Source organism: Callorhinus ursinus, unplaced genomic scaffold (genome assembly GCF_003265705.2).
Source record: "Callorhinus ursinus isolate GAN/ISIS: 27379988/994484 unplaced genomic scaffold, GSC_fseal_2.0 scaffold2, whole genome shotgun sequence".
NCBI classification, from domain to species: domain Eukaryota; kingdom Metazoa; phylum Chordata; class Mammalia; order Carnivora; family Otariidae; genus Callorhinus; species Callorhinus ursinus.
This window is the reverse complement of record NW_027397064.1, coordinates 84,656,108-84,679,388: the sequence shown is the minus strand read 5'-3', so window position 1 is coordinate 84,679,388 and position 23,281 is coordinate 84,656,108. Positions and strand designations below refer to the sequence as shown.

The following is a 23,281-nucleotide window of genomic DNA, read 5'->3' as shown; positions in this document are numbered from 1 at the left end:
TCTTTCTCTTTTTCTTTCTTTCTTTCTTTCTTTCTTTCTTTCTTTCTTTCTTTCTTTCTTTCTTTCTTTCTTCTTTCTTTCTTTCTTCTTTCTTTCTTCTTTTCTTTCCTTCTTCTTTTTCTTCTCTTTCTTTCTTATGCCAGTTATGAATTTCATGAATGGGGTGCTATAATTTTTGTATGCCTTTATGGATTTTAAAATCTTATTCTGTTGCAGTTAAGTTAGTTGGAAGCAATTTGATCCTTTTGAAGTTTGCTATGCTAGGTGGATCTAGAACAGTATTGTTTTAATATGACCTTATTGTTTTAATATGACCTTATTACTGAAACATCTTTTTAAGATTCTACTAAATATCACATCATTTGAAGATCTTTCTAGCAAGATAAACTATTGTCTAATGAGAACAAACTGTTTCTATCCCTGTGTAAACTCTGAGAATGTACTGTAAGTTCTTTTCCAGTGGTTCTTTTCCTAGCATATGTTGATTAGACTCAGATGAAGCCTTAAGGGAAAACTTCTGCATTTCTCTAGATCTCTATCCCTCTCCCTTTCCCTCCATCTTTGGCTCTGTCCTCTATGACACTCTATCTTGCAATTCTATTTGCCTTGGCCTCCTTGAAATCTAAACTGTGTCTCTCAACTCACATTTCTAAATATGCTGTCTACATGGTATCCTGGAGTCATCAAAGAGCTCCCTTCTTTTTGTTTTCCTTCTCTCCGAGATTATCATCCTGCTATGCCTATGGTTTGGTGTCCATCATTTTATAGATTTTGTTTTTAGTTCTTTAAAGTAGAAGAGTAAATCTTCTTTCTATTCTATTGTGTCCATAAGAAAGGGTATTAGGTATATAGAGATTTTAGTTCTTCTTTTCATACTGATACAACGAAAAATTTAGATGTGTTTGACCACTAATCCATTTCTTTCACATTTTTTTTTCAATCAATTGATGTCTATTCTTTGTTTCGGACACATAAAATACAAAGGGACCCATTGTGATTTTTTTTTTTAAACTGGAATCCTAAGAGAAAGCAGCTGAAGTTGCAGGGTGGCTAGGAATGTGCAGGTGTTGTCGAAGGCTGAGAAGAGTAGAAAGATAGGACTCTGGTTTGTTTTGGGTACTTTTAAATCGGCTTCTTCATGTATCACTATTTCTATCTGTATTACCTAAGAATGTGATTGAAAGTGACTGATTTTATATCTATGAACTCTGGTTGTTTTTGGTGAATTAGAAAACAGCCCACATTCCTCTTGGATTTTGATGCTGGACTCTTCTTTCTTTAATTTACAATCATGGGAGGGAAATTACGCCACTAAACTACCACAATTATAATAATTCTCTGACACATGAAGCAGTTGACTCAAATTGTTTTTTCCAAAATTAGCACTATATATGTATATAATCTGAATATATTTTCTGATGCATTTGAAATACAGTCAATAACCAAATGGTTGTGTGATGCTGGGTAATAGTAAGGCTGAGATTCTATTTTGATAAACAATAAAGAACTCACATTTAAAGATAAATATGGAAAATAACCTCTTTTATTTATAAAGTGATTCTGGAAAGAAAATAATATAATTATTTTGAGAAACTCAACTCTATTTCGTTATCATACAATATTTTCCAATTTTGTTCATAAGTGATTATTGAATGATAAATCTGGTGGGTGGTTTTATATATATATATATATTTTTTTTTTTTTTTTACAGAAGATAAACCTAATATTGCCTTCTAATTTTACTAACTTCTATGGCAGCTTCCAATTTTGTCAGCAATGATTAAGGATGCAGTTCTCTTTGTCTCAAAAATGTTTATATCATTCAAAAGGTGAGAAAGAAAGGATATTCCAAGAAGCTGACCTTGTAAAACTAAATGGATTATTAATTAGTCTGCCAAGTTTAATTTTTGATCAAGAAAGAAAGGTAACACTTGAGCACATTTTAATTAGCCGATTTTAAATTTTTCCATCATGGCCATTGAAGATCTGCAAGTAGAAGAGATTCGACAAGTGATGGCATTTATTCTCATCTCTCCAAAGACATGATCATTTAGATGATTGTGGTGGATAGCATAATATATCCAGAAGACATTAGCAAAGAAAGGCTATTTTTTACCCCTGATCTTTGATTTGCTGGAGTCCCTATGAAGAACTGCACACTGCATCTCACTTACCCTAAAGTCTGTGCTGTCACTTGAAATATTTCCGAAAGTTTTCTTCTTCTGTTATGCCATCCAACAAACTTTTACAAAACAGCATGCTTTCATTCACAGTGTTTTCCAAAATATATCTTACAAATGCCAACAACTGAGCACAACCTGAAACATCTGTGGATTTGTCCATTTAGGGGGCAAAGTAATCACTTTTCATACTCTTTAAAACCAGCTGTTCACAGGCATTAATTGCCATGTCACTTGTACGCTGTAGAACAGCAACATTTGACAGTGGTGCACATGTTAATTTGTTTACCACATCTGGTTCTTTTTCAGTGAATACTGTCTTCATGGCAGATGGCAATAGAAGAGTTGTTGCAATTAAGTAGTTTAAGAGGGCTTTGAGTTGTGATGGATACAGTATGCATTTAAGTGACTACATTTTTATATTAAAATGCATATGTAGTGCGCCTGCGCGCTGCCGCCGCCGCGCCTGCATAGTGTAGCCAGGAGGCCTCCGGGGTCACCCTGAGCTGCGGACCGCGCCGCGATGCTGAGCAGGTTTCTGGGCCCGCGCTACCGTGAGCTGGCCAAAAACTGGATGCCCACAGCAGGCATGTGGGGCGCCATGGGCACTGTGGGACTGGTGTGGGCCACGGACTGGCGGTTGATTCTGGACTGGGTGCCCTACATCAACGGCAAGTTTAAGAAGGACGATTGAACTGACTCTCCTCGGACCCCTCTGGTGTCTGCTGATGCTGTCTCCCGTGGGAGCCCCTGCAGTGCCTGGACCAGCCCCCACCCTCAGGATGGGCCTCAAGGAAAGGACAGCATGACTGAGGACTCTGTTTCTGAGAATAGCCTTCATGTTTGAATGCACACAGCATTAAACCTTGCTCTGGAAAAAAAAAAATGCATATGTAAAAGCCTTCAAACTTCTAGCTAAGGACTTCCATAACCTAGGTTTTGTCTTATTTTTAGAAATCTACATGTTGTCTGTATGATGACAAAATGCAGAATGGTTTTAAAGATTTACTACTTTTATATATCAGATCTTCAGAATATATACCATGTCTGTCTTAAAAGAGATATACATGTTGGTGTCTTCTTCAAGTGATCCAAGAACATTAAAGCTTACTTATAGAGAGAAAGATTAAATATTGCCAGTTTCAAGCACTAAGGTTTTTTTTTCTGTTTCCTCTTCAGTTTGTATAGATGCACACAAGTGTACACACACACACACACACACACACACACACACACACACCCTACCCTGAAGGTCCAAGTGGCCTGGGAGAAGAGATTTATGTAAGAATTCTACCAAATACTTAGTCTCATGAAATCCCTCTGCAATTAATATAAATCTCTTGTAGCTTCTATACCTTGGCCTTGACTTGACTTCCTAAACTATTCTACATTCTTCTTTTTTTTAAACTATGATACATTCCTGATGCTTGATTTGGGCAGTCTCCTGCCTTACTCTATGTAGTGGCTGATGAATTCTTAGATTTTGTTTAATTCTTCTTCTTATCCTACCCTTTAGATATCAGTGCTCTCAGCAACAATATCAAAAGACAAACACTAAGAATAATATTTGCAGAACTGATGACAAAGGAGTAAGTCTTTAAATATATCTTTTCCATCAACCATGCTGTAACATCTATCATGTCAAAAAAAAAAAAAATCCCTTCCATGACCTCACAGCTCTTGTGCTAAGGTCAGGGCATTTCTCTTCCTGCTGATAGAGTAAATGTGCAGTTGCCTGTTTTGCAGTCTCCAGTTCTTTTCTGTCATTTCTTTTGCCTATAGCATACCACCACTGAGCTCTCACCAAGGTGGCCAATGCCATCTATCTTGCTAAATCTAATGAGACTTTGAAGTCCTCATTGTTTGTAACTTATAGACAGCCTTTGACATAGTTACTTACTCTTCTTTCTTTAAAGACTTTCCTCACTTCATGCCTAGGATAGCACTTTCTGCAGGTTCTCTTTTTCCCATGGGACCTGACCCACCTCCACCAACCCCCCATTCTCTTTCCTGGCTTGTCTTCAACTCTAGGATTTCTCACGTTTGGGTGTCCTAGAGCTCAGTCCTCAGGTGTCTCTGCTTTCTTGTGGACCCCCACTTCCTAGATCGTTCCATCATGGCTCAGGGAATAGCATACTACTTGTATGCCGAAGACTTCATGACTTACGTCTGTGGTCAACTGTTCTCAATGTCATTTTTGCACATAAAATCACCTCTTGGAAATCTTCACTTGAAGGCTCAGTGGTATCTCAAACTTAAATGGATGTTTCAGTAAAGAAGTAAATTAAAAAAACTAAAAAATATATGTATTAAATTGAATATAAAATCCCACTCGATATCCAAATTTGCACTGATCATGTTCCTCGTTTCAGTAATTTTAGGAATTTTGTTATCCTATTTGCTTTGATCAAAAGCCTTGCAGATACTCTTGTGTCCTCTCTTTATCTGATGTTTTACAGACAAACTCAGCAGCAAATTAGGGCAATTCTGCCTTTAAAATACACTCAGAAGCTCACTACTTCTCTCTTTTTCACTTTTCACTTTCACCATCATCGTGGGCATGTGGGTGGCAATTGTCTCTTAGTAGATTTTCTTGCTTTGCCTCTTCCTGTCCACCTTCCAGCACAATCTATCCTGAACACAGCAGACAAGGAGATCCTCTGAAACAGAATTCAGATCACATCTCTCCTTTCCTCAAAACCCTTCAGTGACTTCCTGTCTTTCTGAGAGTAAAAGCCAAAGTTTTCTTTTTTAAAGATTTATTTATTTACTTGAGAGAGAGAGAGAGCAGGGGCGGTGGCAGAGGGAGATGGAGAGAGAAACTCTAAGCAGACCCTGTGCTAAGCACAGAACCTGACTCGGGGCTCTATCTCAGGACCCTGAGACCATGACCCAAGCCGAAACCAAAAGTCGGACCCCTAACAGACTGTGCCACCCAGGTGCCCCCAAAACCAGAGTTTTTTGAAGTTATACAATAGTTTTTATCTTGTTACCTGTGGGTCTCAATTCTGGCTACACACTAAAATTTCTTGGCAAGCTTTCAAAATATATATGAATTTTGGAGTCTTATTCCAGAGATTCTGATTGAATTTGTATGGGATGAGGCTTAGATATTGGTTTTTTGTTTGTTTGTTTGCTTATTTGATTTCGGTTTTTTCGTTGAAGTTTTGTTTTGTTTTTGTTTTGTTTTGTTGTTTAAGTTTATGCAAACTAAGCTGAGAACAACTGTCCCATGGTCCAGCCCATAGCCACCACTCTAGCTGCCTTTTCAGCCACTCTTCCCTTCGCTTGTTTCACTACTGTGTTTTGACTTCTTGGCTATTCCTCTGACATGCCAAGCACATTTTCCCCCTTAGAGCCATTTCACTTGCTGTGATGTCCCAGTTACCTCCCAGGCTCTTACTACCTCACTTCCTTCAAGTCTCTGCTCAAATACTGCATAATAGATAAGGGCATAGCTCCCTAACCTATATAGAACAGCAACTCTATCACCATTACCTCTGGCCTTCTTTATGTTCTTCTTGCATATGATATATTTATTTATTTACTCTCCGCCTCCTTCCCCTCATTAAATGTAAATTCAAGTTTGCTGGATTGTTCATACATAGTCTCCAGAGCCCAGAACAAAGCCCGACCAAAGTAAGTGCAGAATAAATATTTATGTAATAAATCAATGAATACAGAGTTATTTTTAAAAATGGGGGGGAAAAAGACAGTTGAATTTTTGAAAATTGAAGGAATATACATGAACAAGTGTCTCAGGCAAGGTAATTAAAACATTCAAAATGTAACAATACAAAGAAGGTTTCTTTCTTTCTTCCTTCCTTTCTTTTTTTTTTTTTTAAGATTCTATTTATTTATTTGACAGAGAGCACAAACAGGAAGAGTGGCAAGCAGAGGGAGAGGGAGAAGCAGGCTTTCCGCTGAGTGGAGAGCCCAATGGGGGCTTGATCCCAGGACCCTGGGATCATGACCTGAGCTGAAGGCAGACGCCTAACTGACTGAGCCACCCAGGAGCACCACAAAGAGGGTTTCTTTATGAGGTGTAGGTGTAGGGAAAACACATGACACAGGTACAGACCCCCAGGTTTAGTAAAATTTCATTTAGTCCCAAACCTAGGCTCTAAGTTACCAGAACCTGGATGGACAGAGAGTTAGTTGTGAGAGCTCCATTGCCCTCAAAGGAGCTGTGACCTTCAGTTCAGGAACACAATTGGCTTAAGGTGCCTCATGGTGGGGAAAGAGATTACCAGGGAATAGATACTTGAACTTTACCATCCTTCCTTCCTCTTTCTCTTCTTTTGGGATCCCTGTTAGGTGAATCCAATGAGAAGCTAGAGAATGTGAGATCTCTGAGGGGTCCAGATGAAAGCCAAAATCCTTTGTATGATCTTTCAGGCCCAACTATGGGCACTTATAAAGTCTTTTCCTGGCTCCCATGGGGAGAAGCCACCCACCTCATATCAGACTTCGTACACAGCCAGTAACATTGCAATCTCTGGCGGGAATTACAGTAAAGGTCTTATTCCTCCTTGCCAACTCCCACTGGTCAGCCAGCCATGCTCTCACGTATATCTGCATCCCTAGCTCAGGTGCCTGCATTTAGAGGCCTCTGAAGCAAGCAAAGGCCTTAAGACACTTCTACTCGTGCTTACTCGGTACCCAGTACTTCTCTACTCCTAACATTTTCCCCTTCCCCCAGGTCTGTAGAATGACAGGAGCCTTTCGGATTGGAGGTTCTCTTGGCAATGAAATGATCCCTCTGCATTGATTCACCTAACCCTCACCCCAGTGCCATTCTGTGGGGGAGAATGGAACTCTGGGGGAGCCAGCAACTTCTTTCTGGTCTTTATCTTAAACTATCTCAGTAAATGAATAAAAACTTGGCTGTTACTTTCAGTTTAGTTTATTATCCTAATTGGCCACCTCAAAACTTAGCAGCGCGCTCTCTCTCTCTGACAATCCCTTTGATGTAATCGATATTTGTTATCATCTCTGGACAGATTACAAGGCAGAAAAATGGACCATGGATCTGGAGAATAAAATAAAAGATCTTCAGTAAATTTCAGTCCTTTTGCCTCTCAATCATCACTCTTGTCTTACACTTCAGCTTCCATTCTTGTCCTTCATCCAAGTAAACTTTGTGTCCCTAACATGGGGAATGCATGAAGTCCCATTAACTGCAATATCATGGTAAAGTGTTGCCAATTTAATCATATTCTAAAACCCAAATAAGCAAAGGATAAAACAGGGAGAATATAAACAATTTAATTCCATAAAACACAACTACTACAGAAACTGCTTCTATAGTTGATCACAAGATTTATATTAAATAACATAGCCGACTTCTTCAACTCATTCCAGGTCATCTTATCTTCTGCCCCCAGTTTATCTGAATGGATTCTCTACCTGATTGTGTGACTCAGCTATTTACTTTTATAAGATCTGAATCCTTGATGATCTTATCTCTACTGAATTGTTGCAGATTTCCAATGACCAGAACTATTTAGCAAGGGGCTATTAAGATGTACTCCAAATAAATTCCCGAGTTTCAGACATAGTCCTCTTGCAAAAATTTATAGCAGCAACTCATTGACCTTTAATAATTGGGATCAACCCTCTTGGCCAATAAAATACTTCTCTTCCTAATGGTTCAGTTTTGTGAAAGACTATATCATCTGAAGATGGTCTCAAATTCCAATTTATGGAAAGCATGACCATGTTCCCTCATAGAAACATTACTTCCTTGGGCATAAGACCCGCCAAATTCATTGAGCCAAAATTCATGAGGAAAGGGGAAAAAATTCTTCTGGTAGGCCATTCTTACCTCTTGCTTCCTCTCACCATTTGCTTCCTGGTTCTTACATCTTGGTTATGGGGGAGAAGGCACAAAATATTGACTAATAGATTGAGACATATACACCACTCTGTAGGACTTCACCCCAAACTTGCTGAGTTGGGTCCTATCCTGGCAACTAAGCCTTCAGCAGCCCAAAGTTTCTGCCAGGTCAGTTGTATGTGGATGATGGGACTTATCATAAGGCCAGTATATACCATAGGACTGAGCCACTGCCACATGCTTTTCACACACACACACACACACACGTCCTTTGGTTGGATGTAATATTGTGTGGGATACTGCAGTGAAATCCATAATTAGCACAAGTTTTTTGAGAAAAGAGGCAAATCTATATTGAAAATACTTGATTCAGGTATTTAAGAAAAGATTAATAAAATTTACCTTTACTAACATGGAATGAATTTTGTGACAAAATATAAAAGGAACTTGCAGAACAGATAGTAAAGTATGCTTCTATGAAAGTAAACAAAGAAAATATATGTAAATTATCCAGCTATTACTAGGAAATTTTATAAAATTCAGCCATGATCTAATTCCATTATCTGGGACATAAATGTCCTCTCCACATTTTCTATTTCTCATGCTTTTTTTTTTTCCTATCTCTGCCCAAGCATGAATATAGATTTGAAGCACAAATTCACACACACACCCCGGAGTCTTTTTTTTTTTTTTTAACTATGAAAGTTTGTAAGGAGGTAGAAGAGAAACGCAAGTCCAGGGCCCCCAAAATTTTGGCCATCATCCTTGTTCCCACCTCAATTTTTTTAACTTCTTATTTCCTCAGAGATAAACACAAATTATTCCTCTTCTTTACTGAAAGTCCTTCTTTATTTTACTCATACTTCAGTTCTTTCAGTCTCTTAGGGGGTCTTACCTTCCGTAATGAGTTGTCAAGTGAAAGGTATTTTCCAGACCAAAAATCATGATCTACCTGAAACTCTGGTGAATGTCATTTTCTCTATTTACTTATTTAAACTATAGGTTTGCATATTCTTAAAATACATATTCAGAGATATTTATAAAATTATTGACAGTAGCTATCTATAAGACCAGTTGAGATAGTGCATAATAGAAACTTTATTATTTTTCCAACAAACATGTATCACTTTTATAAACTGGAAAAAAAAACTTTTAATAAAAGTATTGACATGCCCCAGGATTAATCCTAGTTCACATCTCCTTCTATTTGTTTTCCTTTAGTCATCACATTCTATCCAAAGGTTTTAATTACATTCTGTATGGCAATGATTACAAATCCATATTTCCATTTAGATATTTTTTCAAGGCACAAATATCTGTATTTCTTACTGGAGATTCATCTTTTCATGGAGATACATGTATTACCTGCCTACTACATGCCCTGGTGCCATGATAACTGACAGGCTACACAGTGGCTAAAGTAAAGTGACGTAGTCCCTGAATTCATGCATTTGAAAATTTTTGTAAGTGCTATATAATAAACAATTAAGTAAATAAATAAATGTACTTAACATATTGTAAGCAATGCCTTTCAGAAAAATAAACACAATGCTATAATTTAAAAAATTAGCTTTCAATTGAAAAACAAACAAACAAACTGGGTAGCCAAGGAAGTTCTTTCTGAGGACATAATATTTAAGGTGAGGCCAGATGGAGAATTGTCCAGGCATGTGAAGAGTAGCTTCAAGGCAGGTGGACAGCAAGTGGGAAAATCTGAGTTGGGAAAGTGCTTGCTGTGTTTTCCAAATGGAAAGAGAGCTGTGTGATTTAGACATAGACATTGACGGGGGGTGAGGCATAAAATAATCTCAGAGATACAAGCACAGGAACTCAGTCATGACAATCTTAGACCATATGGAAATTTTGGACTTTTATCTTAAAAGCAATGGGATTCATTGGTGTGATTTAAGTAGATTAGTGATGTGTTTTGGTTTATATTTTTAAAAATTCTCTTTGTTCTATTATTTATGCTGTAAAAGGAGGTCAGAGAGGTAGGGAAGGAGCAGATCATTAAGAACCTTTAAGGTATTTAGATTTTCCCTATTAACATTTTCCATTTCAAAACTCTGGATATTCTCTATTGACTTCCCTATTCCTTTCATTTGTCCTACCATCTCTGATCAAGCTTTGGCAATTTTAGATTCTTAATATCTTTCAGAGGTATAATTTTTTCCTTTTTCTCAACCTTTACTTTCTTAAATTAGTGCTTCATAATCTTTTATCTGGACCATTACAATAGTCTTCTTAACACATTTCTGTGGCTACTGTCATGCATATCAACCCGGATCATGCAAACTGATGCCTTAGTCATTTTAATGAAATAAAAATTTAGATATGGTACTCTACTACTTATATTATCATTGCATGTCCACAATTAATTGCATGTATTTATTTACATAGGAAATGCCATTTATTGAGCACTTTTGTGGGCAAGGTTAATTTATCAGATATTTGTAACAGCCTTGTATATTGGGTTTTGTCACTGTTCTTGCTTTATATATGAAGAAACTGGGGCTTGGAGAGAGTAAATGATAGTGAAAGTGAGTCATTTGGTCCATTGCAGAGTAAAGCCACTCTTAGAAACTCCTTGACTGGGGTGCCTGGGTGGCTCAGTTGTTAAGTGTCTGCCTTCAGCTCAGGCCATGATCCCAGGGTCCTGGGATCGCGCCCCACATCGAGCCCCACATTGGCTCCCTGCGTGAGAGGAAGCTTGCTTCTCCCTCTTCCACTCCCCCTGCTTGTGTTCCCTCTCTCGCTGTGTCTCTCTCTGTCCAATAAAATCTTCAAAAAGGAAGAAGAAAGAAAGAAAGAAAGAAAGAAAGAAAGAAAGAAAGAAAGAAAGAAAGAAAGAAAGAAAGAAGAAAGAAACTACTTGATTGATAGATTGCAAATCACATTGAGATTAGTTTGGGGGGACCTCTACTGCTCAAATTTATAGATAAAATGCATCCTCTTTAAGATTTTAAACTGTTTTAAGTTCTTTGGTGTAGATCATCTTGGCCAGCAACTTGGTGTGCTGTCATTGGGAAATTTAAGACTTTAGAAAATTATAACAATTTCTGATTAAAATTAGTAAAACATTCTTTGTGGTGTTTTTTTTTTTATTGGCATTAAAATTTTTGACCTACATACTTATAGGAAATTTCCCAAATTTTGCCTTTTATGATACATTTACTCAAATAATTAAGCATAAAAATTTCAAATGACTGAGTTTTAAGATGAATAGAACTATATCTCATTTTCTTAACATGGGGATAATCTTTATACAATAAGGAGTATAAATTTCTGTCAACTTGTGAGTCATTAGAATTGAGGCTCACTTTGTCTTCCAATCAATGACCCTGAGCCTGGTACACTCAATATCTGTACTTATTGTTCTCACTTCTCTCGCCACTATACCATCATCCCTTTAGAATCAGCTTCATTTCCTGGAAAAGGTTACCAGCCAGTCCAACCAATATTGGTCCCAGCAGGCCTTAATAAAGCAAGTTTTAATAAAAGAAAATAACATAAAGTGACAACTATAGAATTCCACAGAGAGCTAGTCTGTTATCAAAACACACATCAGTGCCCCCCCACGCCCCCCCACCCTGCCTTTAATGCTTTCCTTTTCCTCTGATAGTTAAGAAGAGGAAGAACTGGAAGTGATTTGTAACTTTTGGTTCAGGGTTTTCTTTTCAATATAAGGATTTGTTTTCCATATAGTTGTTGAGGCAATAATTTCATAATCTTTATGAAGATTTTTGGTTGTTCTGAGATTTCCATCCAAACTTGACCCCTGGGATGAAGAACATCAATATTAACAATAGATCTCTTTTGTCCAGTTCCAAGTGTTGGATAATTTTTTATTGACGTCCCACAAACTCATACCCTACACACATCTCATGCATGTAAACATTGATTAATATATCTCATAATATATAAACACACTTTGCCTGCATTCAGTAATACTTGTGGAATTAGTTTGTTTAGTAGCTTCTACATACATGACATTTAGGACAGGAGAACATCCTGGGTCCTGGATGAATCTCCTCTTCCGTTATTCTTGTCAGGTTGTCGGTTTCTACCATTATCTATCAGCTCATATTCAGAAGTTTTATCATGCCCACTTCTTTTTCTCGGCGCTGCCTGTGGAGGTGGCCGCCATCTGTTACTGGGCATCATGGCTGCCCTCAGACCTCTGGTGAAGCCCAAGATCGTTAAAAAGAGGACCAAGAAGTTCATCCGGCACCAGTCAGACCGCTATGTCAAAATTAAGCGCAACTGGCGGAAACCCAGAGGCATTGACAATAGGGTGCGCAGAAGATTCAAGGGCCAGATCTTGATGCCCAACATTGGTTATGGGAGCAACAAGAAAACAAAGCACATGTTGCCCAGTGGCTTCCGGAAGTTCCTAGTCCACAACGTTAAGGAGCTTGAAGTGCTGCTGATGTGCAACAAATCTTACTGTGCAGAGATTGCTCACAATGTCTCCTCCAAGAACCGCAAAGCTATTGTGGAAAGAGCAGCCCAGCTGGCAATCAGAGTCACCAATCCCAACGCCAGGCTGCGCAGCGAAGAAAATGAATAGACGGCTTGTTGTGCACATCATATTTGTGTTAATAAAACCATAAAACCTAAAAAAAAAAAAAAAAAAAAAAAAAAAAAAAGAAGTTTTATCATGCCCAGATGAAGCATGCAATCATCATTCCACATATACACAAACATCAGATTCTCATAAAAATGAGACTGCTTATACACCTCAATAAAATGGATAAATCTATTTCCACACATACAAATCTGTTTTGAATTGTATTACTTCTTTGAAAGAATTAAATTCAAATTTTTTTTGTTGATTATTCTTCCAAGTAAACATAAGGATCCTGACAATTGGAGGTGGGGAGGGAGTATTACAGGAGACATATAAACAGGATTTAGAAATTATGAAGCTTTGCCCACTCTACAAGATTTATTAGACCACTCCTGCTCTTAAGCCATATACTCCCTGGTTTTATTCATTCATAATCTGATTTATTTTTAACATCATGTGGCAATACTTTAAATTTTTTTCAAGACCCCTCTGATAATCAGCATAAGGCTGAAATATTATGTAAAAGAACAATTGAAGAGGTAATTTAACCAAAGTAAACTTTAACACATCTTTGTCAGACTGTCTACTTCCTCCTCACAGAGTTTTTTTCCAGCATTTGGCCCTAAAGTCCAATGTTAGGGACACACAGGAAATGCCACATCCTCTAATCCCTCTTTCCCAAAGGTTATGCTGTTAACTTGGACCTCATTTGCTTTTTCTATTTTAAATCAAATTTTCCCAACAAATTGAAACATTATTTAAGTTACTCCAATGCCCAGTTTAAAAATCAAAGGGAAATGAAAATTTGACTTGGCAATGATTTGTGAATGACAGTAATGAGTGTGGGGGAGATGAAGAACATGAACTTTTCAGAGTGCCTTAAAAATGACATTGTTATTTAAAGTGCTGATCATTTAATGATTTTTAAAAAAATTATGATTTTCTTGTTTCACCAAGAGAAGATTAAGCTGTGCTTTTCATCACACTCTTCTCCAAAGCACTGGAATTATGCTCTTTGTTCAGTCCATGCCCAGCTGCTGCCCTAGTAAGCCCCATAAACTTGGCTTCACAGCTGCTGGCTGTTCCAGATTTTGGAGTCGGAATTTTCCTCTCAGTAGTCTTGGTGATGTTGTCCCAGATTTCAGGTGAACATTGTGACAATCCACTGAAAAGCACTTTTTGTGAAAATCACAAAGTGATTTTGTTATTTTATTTAATTTTTTGTTTTGTCTGTTGGTTTTTTGTTTTGTTTTGTTTTGTTTTCTGTGCTTTTCTTAGTGCTGTTGGAAATATCTAAACCAATTTACCAACTTCTTAAAGGAAGCTCAGTATATGAAAAGGTGTTCAACATCACTAATCATCAGGGAAACATGAATCAAATCAAAATGACATATCATCTCACATCTGTTAAGATGACAATTATTAAAAAAATAGATAACAATTGTCAAGGATGTGGAGAAATTGGAACCCTTATACACTGTTGGTGGGAATGTAAGATGATACAGCTACTATGGAAATAGTATGGAGGTAAAATTTACAAATAGAATAACCATATGATCCAGCAATCCCATTTCTGGGTATATGCAAAATAATTGAAATCAGGATTTCAAAAAGATATTTGCACTCCCGTGTTCATTGCAGCATTATTCACAATCGCCAAGGTGTAGAAAAAAAATCAAACTTGAGAGATGAATGGGTAAAGAAAATATGGTGTATACATATAATGTAAAATATTTTTGTCTCAAAAAAGGAAATCCTTCCGCATGCAACAACACGGATGAACTGGAGGACCTTATGCTAAGTGAAATACACCAGTCATGGAAGACAAATACTGCATGATTCCACTTTTATGAGGTATCTAAAATTATTAAACTCATAGAAGCAGAGAGTATGATGGTGGTTGCCAAGAGCTGAAAGGAGGGGGAAATGAAGAGTTGTTTTCCAACAAGCATAAAGTTTCAGTTATGCAATATGAGTAAGTTGTAGGGATCTGCTATATAGCATAGTACCTATGGTCAACAATTCTCTATAGTGCACTTAAAATTTTGTTAAGAGTGTAGATCCCATATTAAGTGTTCTTAGCACAGACAGATACACACACACACACAATGAGGTGTGAGGAAACTTTTGGAGATGATTGATATGTTTATTACCTTAATTGAGGTGATGATTTCATGAGTATATGTAAAAAAATCATTAAAATGTATACATTAAATATGTGCAATTTTCTGTATATCAATTATACTTTGATAAAGCTATTTAAAAAAAAAGCTTGGGAATGTGAAGCTAAATGGTCTACTATTTCCAGTGACGAAGTGAAGCTGAACACCTGAGTGTTTTTAAGTAACTATTCCAGCCCTCAACTATCTCCAACTGACTTTGACAGTAGCCAAGGGCATGTATACATCAGTCTCTATCTTGGGCATATCATCCTGGAATCTAAGGTCTCATCCAGTCTCACTGACATTTCTTCATTGAGCTTCCACTCACCATACTCATAGAAGAGTATGGTGTACTTTTTCTGTTTCTAATTTCTGTTTTTATCCTCTCAGAAAACACCTTTTGCTTTGAATCTTTGCCCAGCCTCTCCTGGAAAGCAAAATATAATTGTCTTTTGTTTTATTCCATAGATAGTCTATTTAGTACAAGGCCAAGTAATCCTATAAATATATTTAATAAACTATGAAATTAATGCATGATAGATTATGACATTTATTTTCTCTGTAGTAAAGTTATGTTTGTGCTCTTTTGTCATTTACTAGGTTGTGAGTTTCTTGAGGGCAAAATTATGTCTTATTTTTCTGTCACTGAAATTAAGCAATTGGTTGTAATTGTAATGTGTATATAAATGTACGTACTATATTTTTTAAAAAAATCATAGAGGGTGTGGTATCATAGAAAGGTATTTGGTCTTTGTCCCTCGTTCTTGGCATCTCCTAAAACCTCTGGAGTTTCCTGAGTGATAGGGTGATAGGATCTTTTGTGCTGATGAGTTTCCCTTGATTAGCTACTATAGCTTCAGGGTGGTGGCTGATGTCCAGATAAACCAAATCTTGATTAGAAGTTTGGAACTTTCAGCCTCAACCTTCAGGAAAGAGAGAGAAACTGGAGATTGGGTTAATCACCAATTGTTAATTTAATCAATCACACTGTATAATGAAACCTTCATAAAAACCCTTACTGATGGGATTCAGAGAGTTTGTCAAATAGATTCACATGTCAGGAGCATGGCACACCCCAACTGCAGAGCAGTAAAAATTCCTATGCTTGAGATCCTTTCAGACGTTGCCCTATATACCTCTTCATTTGGCTATTCATTTGTATCCTTTAAAATAAACCAGTAAATGTAAGTACTCTGTCATCAAACCCGAGGAGGTAGTCGCGAGAACTTCCAAATTATAGCCAATCAGAAGTATGGTGTCCATACTTCCGGCATCTGAGGCAGGGTGCAGTTTTGTGGGACGGAGCCCTTAAACTTGTGAAGTCTGACTCTAATTCCAGATAGTTAGTGTCAGAATTGAATTGTAGGACATTCAGTTGTTATTAGAACCAGTGTTGGTGTCAGGAGGAAAAAGAAACCTCTCAGAGAGCCAAAAAATAAGAAAATAACCCAAACCTTCTCACTCCCCAGATAGTTAAGATACATAGATATATAGATACACATACACCCACTCTTTCTTCAAAAACATTTACACACACAAATAGTTTGAGATCATAGTGTACAGACTTTTTCACTGTCAATGCATAGTTTCTTTAATGGACTAAAATGTCATTTTACTAATATATACAATTTACTTAATGTCAGTTATTGCATTTCAAGATAATATGAATCGTCATTTTAGTGTCTTATAAGTGTAACAGCATGGACAAACTACACTAAGAAAATATCGCACTAAAAGTTGTAGCAAAAAGTAGTAGGCTGTGACTGTCCATAACACTTTTCATTTTCTTTCCAATTAAAATAAGACCTGAGATAATGATAATTTCTGTGAAATACATCTGATAATATGAAAAAGTATTTATTACCTAAAATCTGGAGTTTCTGCGCTCCAAACTTTTAAAGGTTCTTTTATTTATTAAACCACATTTCATTGGAACAAAACTTTCAATTTATTTGAAATGGAATACACAGGAGGATTTTGGATGACTGAATCTTTGGATAAGCTGAGATATTGTATTAATCAAAAGAGACAAAAAGGGCATAAATCAAATTCCTCATATAAACTAAAATCAATAGGGTTCTGTCAGGCTGAATTAAGCAATATTGTAGTATTAACTTCAAATATTTTCTTGTGTGGTTAAATGATTTCATTTATTTTTATCTGAGTTCATTTTTTTCTTGCACATAAGAATCTAGAGTCATATAATTGTTGAGCACAGAGAGACAACCAAACAATACATGGTTGGAGTGCAAACTCATTTGGATTAAATACTGCATTTGCATTTTCTTCATCTTCAACTCAATACAGTACTTTGTACAAGTGTACCTAATTTTTTATTTTAAGTGAATTAAAAATAAGGAAACTATGACCCAACAAGTTAAACAACTTATCCAGTGACTACTAGAGACTTAAGTATAGCTGGGCTTTAGAGTTATTTTTTAATCCTAGACAATAGTAGTAGTATTATGCCAGACTTCCTCTGTCAACATAAATTTCATTAATTACAAGAATATATTGGATATAGCAATTTTTATCTAATGGAATTTTATAGTGGTATGGGCTTATTTATATTTGAGTTTCCATACTGAAATGCCCATGAAGAATAGGACAAATAAAGTGAGAGAATATGTCCACTATTGGGTGTCTGAGTATACATTGAGTAAATTGAAGGGGCTGTGATAAACTGAATAACTCATGTCCTCTCTAAACAAGGCTTCTGCCTCTCAACTTCAGGAAATCTTAGATGTTTATCAGTGTTGGAGGGAGGTCAAGAAACTGTCTCTTGCTCAATACTCAAAACAGATACAAGGCAGAGTTTGGGTGTCATTAAAGGGAAGACTCAGGGATGCAGACAGACAAAACCCCATCTCCAAGACCCAGGAACACAAAACCTGTCTCAGATGGAGAATGAGCTAAGAGAGTAGAGGAGCATAGATGTTTATGGCATTTTTATTCATAATTGCCAAAACCTGGAAGCAACCAAGATATCCTTCAGTAAATGAATGAATAAACTGTGGTACCTGCAGACAATGGAATGTCACTCAGCACTAAAAAGAAATGAGCAATCAAGCCGTGAAAAGACATGGATAAACCTTAAATGCATATTACAAAATGAAAGAAGCCAATATGAAAAGTCTATATATTGTATGAGTCTAATATATGACTTTCTGGAAAAAGCAAAACTATGGAGACAGTAAAATGATCAGTAGTTGCCAGGGAGGAGGTGGAGGAGGGAGGGATGAATAGGTAGAGCACAGAGGATTTTTAGTGCAGTGACAATACTCTATGATATTATAATGATGAATACATGTCACTATAAATTTGTCTAAATCCATAATATGGATTCACCAAGAGGGAACAATAATGCAGATTATTGACTTTGGGTGACTATGTGTCAAACTAGGTTCATCAGCTATACTTAATCTAACACTCTAGTAGGGGGTGTTGATAATGAGGGAGGCTATGCATGTATGAGGGCAGGTGTATATGCAGAATCTCTATACCTTTTCCCTCAATTTTGCTGTGAATCTATAACTGCTCTAAAAGTAATAAAGACTTTAAAAACTCAAAAAAACAAAGAAATTAATAGAGAAGCTGATTGGTCAAAAATATTATCAAGGAAGCTAATTAGATGTATGGAAAGAAATGAGCAGGGCTAGAAAAAGCAAAATACATAAATAATTATAATCAATATATTTTTAATTATACTATGAATAATTTATAGATGACACAAATACTATAAATATGTATTATGCAATTTATACACATGTAAAAATAAAACACATGCCAACAACAGTACCAAGAATGGATGGCTCTAAAATTCTTATACTGTATGGAAATAATATGGTATTATTCAAAATTTCACTGTAATAACCCCAGAACAGTTTTTCTCAGATGAAGATGATTACTCCTCCACCTCTTGTCACACACACATACATACACACTCACACACACGTACACAGGGTATATTCATCAATGTCTGAAGACATTTTTGTTCATTGAAATTGAGATGTGCTACTGTGTCTACTGGGTATAGTCCAGGGATGTGTTATACATCTTAGAGTGCGGAAGACGGAACCCTACGACAAAGTGAGAATTGTCTGACTCAAAAATGTTGTTGGTAATAAGGTAACAAATGCTGTTCAAGAATTATCATCCAAAAAATTTTTTTCAAGTAACATATATAGAAAACCAATAGTGGTGATAAAATGGAATATGAATAATTATGCCCAGTTAATCCAAAAAGAAGTCAGGAAAAGAGAACAAGAGGAATAAAGAATGGATAGGAAAAATAGAAAACACCTTGAAAAGTGGTGATTCAAATCCAACTATAACTACATTAAATTACATTAAGATGCAATTTAGTTGACATTAAAATTGAATAATCTAAACACCCTCTATTTTTTTAAAGATTTTATCTATTTATTTGACAGAGAGAGATACAGTGAGAGAGGGAACATAAGCAAGGGGAGTGGGAGAGGGAGAAGCAGGCTTCCCACAGAGCAGGGAGCCCGATGCGGGGCTCGATCCCAGGATCCTGGGATCATGACCCGAGCCAAAGACAGACACTTAAGGACTGAGCCACCCAGGCGCCCCTAAACATCCTCTATTTAAAGATAGAGATTTTCAGATTGCAAAAGAGAGTAAGACCCAAATATATACTCTATGAAAATCAAATGTCAATACAGATTGGTTAATTTTTTTTAATGTGAACTGTGTTCCATGTAAACATTAATTAAAAACAAGGTGGCCTGGTTATAATAATAACAGGCAAAGTAGAATTACAACAAGAAATATTATCAGGTTTAAAGAAGGGCATCATATGATATAAAATTTAATTAACATAGAAGACCTAGGATCATAAATGTGTATCAGACACAGTTTCAAAATACGGGAAGCAAAACTGATAGAGCAAAATAAGAAATAGACAAATCGATGATTACAGTAGGCTAAATCAGTACCCCACTCATTAATTGATTGCAAAAGCATATGGAAATTTAGTAAAGATATAGACAACCAGAACAATACTATCAACCAATGTCATCTAACTGATATTTATACTTCCCACCAAGAACTGGATGTGTATTCTTTTCAACTGCACATGGAACATTCACCATGATATGCAGAATCCTAGGGCATTACAAAAATCAACAAATTCAAAAAGATATAAATCATACAATCAACTGATGGTATTCAAATAAAAATAAATAAAAACCACCTCTGTGTAATGCATGTATCAAACAATATATCACAATGAAAATTAGAAAATAATTCAAATGAAAATAAAACAATATTTGAGGGACTAAGCTAAATTTTTGAGGGAAAATTTGTAGCACTAAATGCTTATATTAGAAAACAAAAAGGCCTTAAATCAGTAATCTAAACTTCTGCATTAGGAAAGTACAAAAACAAGGGCAAACTAAACCCAGAACAAGCAGAAGGAATAAAACAATTAAGATAGGAACAAAAAGCAATGAAAATAACAAGAAACCAGTAGAGAAAGTCAGGAAACAAAAGACAGGTTATTTGTAAAATAACAAAATTGATAAGCCTCTGACTAGACCAAAAAGGGGAGGAAGAAAAAGAGATAGAATACCAATAATATCAATGTCGGGGAGGGGAAGGGAAAGGGAATGTCACTACAGATTATATAGACATTTAGAAGACAATAGGGTAGTGTTATAAAAAATACTTTATGTCAACAAATGTGATTACTTAGATGAAATAGACATTTTTGGAAAGTCACAAACTACCAAAGATTACACAAGAAGAAATGAATACCCTGAGTTACTTTTGTCTTTTAAATAAATTGCATTTATCATTAAACATTTCTGACTTCCTTCCCCCTAAAATGATAACAACTCCATGCCAAATGGCTTTACTGTTAAATTCAACCAAACATATAAGTAAGAAATCATATCAATTCAATGGAAGCATCTCTCCACTATGTACTTACTACAAAGGAAAAAAATAAAAACTTTACAGTAGAGTAATCCAACCGACACCATTTTTACCAAGTGACTGATTAACGTTAACTTTAATAGGACAGTTAACTTTAATGTCAGTAATAGGACAAATGAACACAGTGTGCATCTTTATGTGATGGACCAAGAACAAAATATTACTTCTGTACTATTCCTGAAAAACATACATAACAGAATTAAGTCATACTTTACAAGATAAATGTCCTGTTCTCTATAAAATTATCAATGTCATGAATCACAAAGAAAAGCTGAAGAAATCAATACCTCAATTGAAGATGCCTGGAATGAAATTGACTACTTTCTCCCCAAACATGTTATTACATCTGATTTTTTAAATTATAAATAGTGGCAATACCACACACACCACAGTCACACAGATCAGTCAAAGGATGACATTTTATTGACCATCTTATTCATCAACATTCTAAGTTAATGAATTACTAGATTCTGCCAATTTTACCTCTGAAATATTATTCAACTCCACTCACCCTTGATATTTTTATTTTTTAATTTAAATTCAATTAATTAACATATAGTTTATTATTAGTTTCAGGGGTAGAGTTCAGTGATTCATTATATAACACCCAGTGAACATTGTATCACGTGCCCTCCTTAATGTACATCACCCAATTACCCCTCCCCCCCACCCCAGCCCCCTCCAGCAACCCTCAATTTGTTTCCTATGATTAAGAGTCTCTTATGGTTTGTCTCCCTCTCTTATTTCATCTTGTTTTATTTTTCCCTTCCTTCCCCCATGATCCTCTGTTTTGTTTCTTAAATTCCACATATGAGTGAAATCATATGATAATTGTCTTTCTCTGATTGATTTATTTTGCTTAGCATGATACTCTCTAGCTCCATCCATGTTGTTGCAAATGTCAAGATTTCATTTTTTGATGGCTAATATTCCATTGTATATATATATACCACATCTTCTTTATATATTCATCTGTCAGTGGCCATCAGGACTCTTTCCATAGTTTGGCTATTGTGGACATTGCTGCTATAAACATTGGGATGCAGGTATCCTTTCTCATCACTATGTTTGTTTGTATCTTTGGGGTAAAACCCTAGTAGTGCAATTGCTGAGTCATAGGTAGCTCTATTTTCAACTTTTTGAGGAACCTCCATACTGTTTCCCAGAGGGGCTATACCAGCTTTCATTTCCACCAACAGTGTAGGAGGGTTCCTGTTTATTCCCCATCCTTGCCAACATTTGTCATTTCCTGACTTCTTAATTTTACCCATTCTGACCAGTGTGAGGTGATTATTTCATTATGGTTTTGATTTGTATTTCCTTGATGCTGAGTGATGTTGAGAAATTTTTTCATGTATCTGTTGGCCATTTGTATGTCTTCTTTGGAGAAATGTCTGTTCATGTCTTCTGCCCATTTCTTGATTGGATTATTCATTCTTTGGGTGTTGAGTTTGATAAGTTCTTTATAGATTTTGGATACTAGCCCTTTATCTGATAAGACATGTGCAAATATCTTCTCCCATTCTGTTGGTTGTCTTTTGGTTTAGTCGATTGTTTCCTTTGCTGTGTGAAAGCTTTTTATCTTATGAAGTCCCAATAGTTCATTTTTGCCTTTTTTTCCCTTGCCTTTGGAGATGTGTCTAGCAAGAAGTTGCTGTGGCCGAGGTCACAAAGGTTGCTGCCTGTGTTCTCCTTTAGGATTTTGATGGACTCCTATTTCACATTTGGGTCTTTCAACCATTTTGAGTCTATTTTTGTGTGTGGTATAAGGAAATGGTCCAGTTTCATTTGTCTGCATGTGGCTGTCCAATTTTCCCAACACCGTTTGTTGAAGAGACTGTCTTTTTGCCATTGGACATTCTTTCCTGCTTTGTCAAAGATTAGTTGACCATAGAGTTGAGGGTCCATTTCTGGGCTCTCTATTCTGTTCCATTGATCTATGTGTCTGTTTTTGTGCCAGTACCATACTGTCTTGATGATGACAGCTTTGTAGTGGACCTTGAAGAATTGTGATGCCATCAGCCTTGGTTTTCTCTTTCAACATTCCTTTGGCTATTTGGGTTGTTCTGATTCCTTACAAATTTTAGGATTATTTGTTCCAGCTCTGTGAAAAAAAGTTGATGGTATTTTGGTAGGGATTGCATTGAATGTATAGGTTGCTCTAAGTAGTATAAACATTTTAACAATATTTGTTCTTCTAATCTATGAGCATGGAATGTTTTTCCATTTGTTTGTGGCTTCCTCATTTTCTTTCATGAGTGTTCTGTAGTGTTCAGTGTAAAGAACCTTTGCATCTTTGGTCGGGTTTATTCCTAGGTATCTTATGGTGTTTGGTGCAGTTGTAAATGGGTTCGACTCCACAATTTCTCTTTCTTCTGTCTCATTGTTAGTGTATAGAAATGCAACTGATTTCTGTGCATTGATTTTTATATCCTGCCACTTTGCTGAATTCCTGTATGAGTTCTATCATTTTGGGGTGGAGTCTTTTGGGTTTTCCACATAGAGTTATCATGTCATCTGCGGAGTGAGAGTTTGACTTCTTCTTTGCCAATTTGGATACCTTTTATTT

General features: G+C 36.3%; 1 protein-coding gene and 1 pseudogene across 1 annotated transcript; both read left to right on the top strand.

Moving 5' to 3' along the window:
* The first annotated feature begins 2,660 nt into the window (after nt 1-2,660).
* Nucleotides 2,661-3,066, top strand: LOC112811036 (cytochrome b-c1 complex subunit 10 pseudogene; annotated as a pseudogene).
* A 9,067-nt stretch (nt 3,067-12,133) lies between these two features.
* On the top strand, nt 12,134-12,599 carry LOC112811032 (large ribosomal subunit protein eL32). Its single transcript, XM_025854957.2, has one exon. The coding sequence runs from the start codon at nt 12,182-12,184 to the stop codon at nt 12,587-12,589; it is 408 nt and encodes a 135-aa protein (XP_025710742.1). The 5' UTR covers nt 12,134-12,181; the 3' UTR covers nt 12,590-12,599.
* Nucleotides 12,600-23,281: the final 10,682 nt, after the last annotated feature.